General features: G+C 37.2%; 1 protein-coding gene across 8 annotated transcripts in view; it reads left to right on the top strand.

The window, feature by feature from the left end:
- TTLL7 (tubulin tyrosine ligase like 7) overlaps window positions 1–5,722 on the top strand; it is a 131,368-nt gene that overhangs the window by 31,345 nt on the left and 94,301 nt on the right. For all 8 annotated transcript variants that reach the window (XR_003095586.1, XR_003095585.1, XR_003095587.1 and 5 more), the window contains exons 2-5: window positions 1,095–1,276; window positions 1,478–1,609; window positions 3,555–3,676; window positions 5,417–5,484. Coding sequence is in view for 5 of the 8 variants with exons in the window: in XM_025211528.1 (XP_025067313.1) it covers window positions 1,252–1,276; window positions 1,478–1,609; window positions 3,555–3,676; window positions 5,417–5,484 (347 nt within the window). In the remaining 3 variants the exon portion in view is untranslated. The remainder of the gene's footprint in view (window positions 1–1,094; window positions 1,277–1,477; window positions 1,610–3,554; window positions 3,677–5,416; window positions 5,485–5,722) is intronic.

The following is a 5,722-nucleotide window of genomic DNA, read 5'->3' as shown; positions in this document are numbered from 1 at the left end:
TATACATAAACATCAAAGACGTGGCGGGCGAGAATTTGAGGGGGCCCTTGGGCTGACTTGGCACGGTAAGGGAGCCGTAAGGAGATCACGGCCCTCCTGGCGGACCCCGCCGTGACAGTCAGTAATATCTTTGGGTCTGTATTCTGAGTTGTAATCTTGTTCCTGTAGATATGTAAGGCAGGCTTGGATGCCATCCTGGTGTGGGTTTGCTTCAGGCATCCTGACAGACAAGGCCTTCTTTTATCATTATAAATTTTATGTGATTAGGAAACATGATTGAATGTATGCAACAAAATATTTACATCAGTGTGTTTACCCTTTTTCAGAGGGTACATTTATTTACCTTTTGCCAGATGGTCTCATGTGCTTAGGAATTACTCTTAACATCATTTTAATACATAAAATTCCATGTTATGCAGTGTTCCTAGGCAAAACCTGTAATAACATGGAGTTGAAGTTGAAATAAATAATATTTTATAGGAAATAAGCTTTATAAAGCCATGCAATTCAGAGTTATGTTTAATATTAAAAAAATACAAACATGTTAAATACATAAGACAAATGAACATGGTGTCATATGCAAATCCTACAACTGTTATTGATGGTTATTAGGTTTTGGCCCCAAATTAAATTATGTTGATTATCTAACATAAATTCAGTAGTATTCATTTTTCACTTCATGGTGACTGGAAACTTCATAGTATGGTATTCTCTTATTTTAATTCTTTAAATTACCATATGGTTGGAACTTAACTCTAACTTCCGTGTAGTTGCAAGGAATAAATTTCCTCGCATTAACTGAATCTAAAAATAAGTATAAACCTCTCAAATATATTACTCTAAAGTGTTTTTATACATAAGCTATCAATGTATTAAATAGAAGCTTATAAACATGTATCTTTAATATAGCTAAATGATTTCTTTTCAGGAATAGAAAACTACATTTTAGGAATTTGCATTCTGGTGAATAAATCTGCATGTTTTTGAAAAATTCTCTAAAATCATTGTAAAAAATTTCTACACAAGTTTCTGTATAGTTATATTTTAGCAGGCAATCCTTTATAACAAAATCCTTTTCTTTGTTTAAAACACAGATTCCCATCTCTACTATAATTGAACATTCCTAAATTTGGATGTTTTAAATGGTCTGATAAGAGCTTTGAATAATTTGACTTTTTGAAGGCCTCCATATTTTTTTCTGAGAATTTGGAACAGGATTTGGATTCTACTTGTGTACCACCTGAAGTTATAATGCCATCCTTGCCTAATGAAGGAGGTATGAAAACTAGTTATAGGAATCTTGTATTTTTAATATGCCTTACTAATGATGCAGCTTCATTATGCTTATAATTTCTATTTCGCTTAAATCAGATAACTGTTACTGGCTAGCTCACATGCTTCTTGTGTACTGTGGTGTTTTCTTTATATGCGCTGCTTTCTGATATTATTATTATTATTATTATTTTTTTTTTTTAAGATAATCAAGGAACCTCTCGCCTGACTTTGAGTTCAGAACTGCCTTATCAAAGCACAATTAAAAGAAAAGTCAGAAAGAAGAGAAAGAATGGAGTCGTCACTGCAAATGTTGCTGGCACAAAATATGAAATTGGTAGGAAGCTACAGAGTTTGATTACATTAATAGCTGTTGGGAAGGTGAAATGCATGAAACAAGAATTTGGAGATAAAGCCCATTGCAGTCAATGAAAAGTATCCCTCTAACCTCCAGTAGAGTTTGGTTCAAGCCACTATTGAATTACTTCTTTAGGAATATTTTTCCATAGCAATCACTTTGGGTATAGTTTAATATTTAGTTGCTAGTCTCGACTGTTTGGGGCATAAATCTTGTTGTGTTATGTGGGTTTAGGTCATTAAAGTGTCAACAAGCAATTAAAAAAGGGAATCTTAGGGGAAAAAAGTCTCAATTACACATTATATGTGTATTTAGCTAAAATTTTAAAGTCTTGAATAAAATTTGACAATTCTTCTAATTTTCTAAAGCTAAATTCAGGGACCTTTAATGATTATAGCCAAGAGTCTTGAAGGAAATGGATGCATTTCTTTTTACACATGAGTCTATCATCGCATTTAATTTTACATTATATCTTAGTGATGTTGATAAAATAGGGTTTAACAAAATTAGATATTTTTTGGATTCAGAATAGAAAAACTTTGAATGTGACATAACTTTGGGTTTTGGCATAATACAAAGTGAAAAATTAACTGGGTGATGTGGTCACTGCTCTGAGTTGATTAATGATAAACAATTAGATCACCCCCCCCCCCCACACACACCCCCTATATCTATATCCCCTCTTTATAACATGTTATTAATTTAGCAGCTCCTAGAATGAGCTTGCTCTAGTGACATCTTCCAAAAGATAAATAAGCCAGTCTCAAGATACAAGCTTTTCCTTCCCAGTGGAATTCTCAGTTGTCACTGAAAAATATTCAGCTCTCTCTCTTCATTCTGGGCAATGCCACCTTGAGTACAATCTCTGGCCAAAGATAAGACATTTGTCCTGCCAGAGTCCTGAATTTCAGTGGCATTAGTTATCATAATAGGTCCTCTTATCCTTGAAGTGACTGCTCTTTAATGAGAATAAGTATTAAATTCAGCCGTATTTAGATGATTGTTAGTTAAGTTTGTCCATATTTAGATAACTGGGCATCTATGAAAGGCTCAGATTGCAGTTTAGCTCATATGCTTCCCTTTTTTGCCGCTTAATCTAGGATTTAAAATAAATTTAATCTGGAACCAGTGTAAATTTCGGTCCCTTAAACTGTGCTCTTCATTTTGCAAAAACACGTTTGTGTGTGTATAATCTTGAGTGAACTTCAGCAAATCTTAATAACCATTGGAATATTCAGCTGGACCTTTGGCCAGGTGGGTGAGTTTGCCAGGTAGGGAAATCTGGAGACTGGTCCCATCTCATGAGAGATGATATTGGAGCAAGTGTATCATAGAGATCTTTGAAAGCTTTACCTAAAGGCAGGGAAAGTAAAAGGAAATCACTTTTGCGAATTCATTAGAAAAATCTTTTTCCTTACAACATTACTTATTTTTGCTACAGAATTGGACATCTTTTTAATTTAATATATAAAAATAATCCATTGCTTGGCTTTAAGTATTACATCCTCAATGTAAGGACCCCTCTTTATCTCCTGATTACAGTGGCACCTATAGTCATTGCTGCTTTAAAATTAACACATGCCAAGGCAAAGCTAAAGTCTTATCCATTTAAGTGCAAATGGATTGTTATTACACCATTTTGGACCACCTAGAAGCTCTTTACAGTTCCTACACTGATTAAAATGTGCTTCCAACTACATTATAAGCTTGGATGACACTGTAATTACAGTTATGCAATAGGCAGATGGAGACCTTCCAAATTAAATATCATAAATTCAGCAGTATGTACTTTGCTGCCTTCTATGCTAACGATGCAGTGTGGCTAAGGAAGAGTCTCTATACTGGAAAATTAATGTTTTATTTTAGATTTGGTAGGTTGCTTAAAATTATTTAAATTTAATTTAAATATATAATTCCCTTGTAGTTCGCTTAGTAATAGATGAGATGGGCTTTGTGAAGACGCGAGATGAAGATGAAACAGCTAATCTTATATGGAGTGATTCTGCTGTGCAGCAGGAGAAGATTGCTGAGCTCAGAAACTATCAGGTAGGTATAGCTTAGTTAGGTGTCCTGAATCAGGTAAGAAAAACTATTCTATTCTGAAGTCTTTTGAAGCCTTTTTGGGTCAGTTGCAGACATGAGACTAGAAAGCAGAGATGACAGTCAAACTGGCTCAAAGCTTTTGGCACCAAGTCCTATCCCTATTTTATAATATTAAGTTTCTCTGTCCTTTGGACTTTGGCCTTCAGATCTTTAATACTGTAGGTTCTTCAGCCTACAGTTTATAAGTGGATATTCAAAGAGTTTGAGCAGTGTGTTAAAGATGCAAAAACATTACTTATGTTATAATCTTTGAAACGGTTAGATAATCATCAGGGATCCTGGTTTTCTCTGTTTAAAAAATTGCAAATTCCCCAATTAAAACCCCCAAATCTTCTTTTTTGTGTGATTAAAAAAAAACACCGCTCTCTCTCTCTCTCTCTCTCTCTCTCTCTCTCTCTCTCTCTCTCTCTCTCTCTCTCTGTCTCTCTATACACACACACACACAGACACACACACACACACGTATCATTGCTTTTCAGTTGAACACAATATTTTATTGATATATGTACAATTTTAAGGCAATTTGGAAGCCTACTAGTGCCTCAGTCACTATAACAAAATGAATTCTAAATACCTATAATTTTGACATTTGATTTTGGGTTTTTTATCATGGAAAATCAGAGCTCTCCCTAACCCCTTCGCTCACCAGGATGTTGGTTCAACTGCGGCTGTCTTCAACACTGTTTTGTGATGCTGAGTAGTTCGAATATACCGGTGCCCTGCCTCAACCATTGCCCCTCCCAAGCTTCAGCCCCCCCGCCCCCAAGCCCTGCTGGTGGCCCTCACTCCCAACCTGCTGCCCCCTGCCACCAGTGTGTGAGAAAGGGATTGGGTGTGTGGGGAAGGTAGGGGGAACAGGCGATGCAGTGTGGGGCATGTGCACGTTTAGATTTCAGCTCTCCCAGTGGGGCGTGGGGCTGCAGCCAAGCAGGAGCCACCTCTGTGGCTCAGTGGGCAGGATCCAGCACTGAAGGGAGTTCTGTATTGTCATCGGGAGGCACAGAAGGGGCAGTGGTGGTGGTGCAGTTGTGCTTCCACTGCTGCCTTGGCGGCCACGGCCATAGAGGCGGCTCCTTCCTGGAGCTAGTCCAGCCTGGCTGCAGCCCTGCACCTCCCTGTGGGTGCAGAAATCTTGGGGGCCACATGCCTCCCCCCCTGCTGCATGGCCTATGCCCCCTGCAATGGGAAACCCACTGTTTCTGGTGTTTTTTCCCCTCTAAAAGGGAAAATACGTGATTTTCTCCTTTTAAAAGAGAAAATCTGTGTTTTTCTCTGTTAAAGGAGGAAATTCTGCTTTTTTCCATGCTTTCCTTCAGTGAACAGAAAACCCGGATCCCTGATAATTAGTGTACTTCTTTGCAGTATTTGTGACTAAATAGTCATTTTTCTGTTCATAAGTCTCTGACGACATCCTTATTCACGTAGAACTTTCTGAATAGCAACTCACATGAGCAGACATTGTCAGAGATATCCAGGTTTTAATCTGATGGGAGAGCAGAATGCAATTTATAATATCTAGGTAGTTCTTGAAGACATCTAACATAATTTGGGATATACTCTTCTCTCTTGATTCTCTTTATATATTAGTTGAATGTATCATTGAACATTTAGTTTAATGTTTAAACTGTTTATCTGTGATATTGCACAAGTAAGAATATAAAAATTCCAACTTTTTTTTTCCAGAGAATCAACCACTTTCCAGGAATGGGAGAGATCTGTAGGAAGGATTTCTTAGCAAGAAACATGACCAAGTAATTTATTATTATTTTTGTAGTTGTAATGGAAGAAATATCTTTGGAATGCAAATTTGAGTGCAAACAAGTTTAATTTGGGGATCCCTGTCAGCTCAGCAGTGCACATAACTAAGGAAGGGGCTGCCTATGTATTACAATTAAGCTGTAAGCATATCCATACATAGATTCATAGATGTTAGGGTCGGAAGGGACCTCAATAGATCATCGAGTCCGACCCCCTGCATAGGCAGGAAAG

This window comes from Alligator sinensis, unplaced genomic scaffold (assembly GCF_000455745.1).
Source record: "Alligator sinensis unplaced genomic scaffold, ASM45574v1 scaffold32_1, whole genome shotgun sequence".
In the NCBI taxonomy this organism is placed as follows: domain Eukaryota; kingdom Metazoa; phylum Chordata; order Crocodylia; family Alligatoridae; genus Alligator; species Alligator sinensis.
Note: the sequence above shows the minus strand (reverse complement) of the source record. Positions and strands in the feature narration are given on the sequence as shown.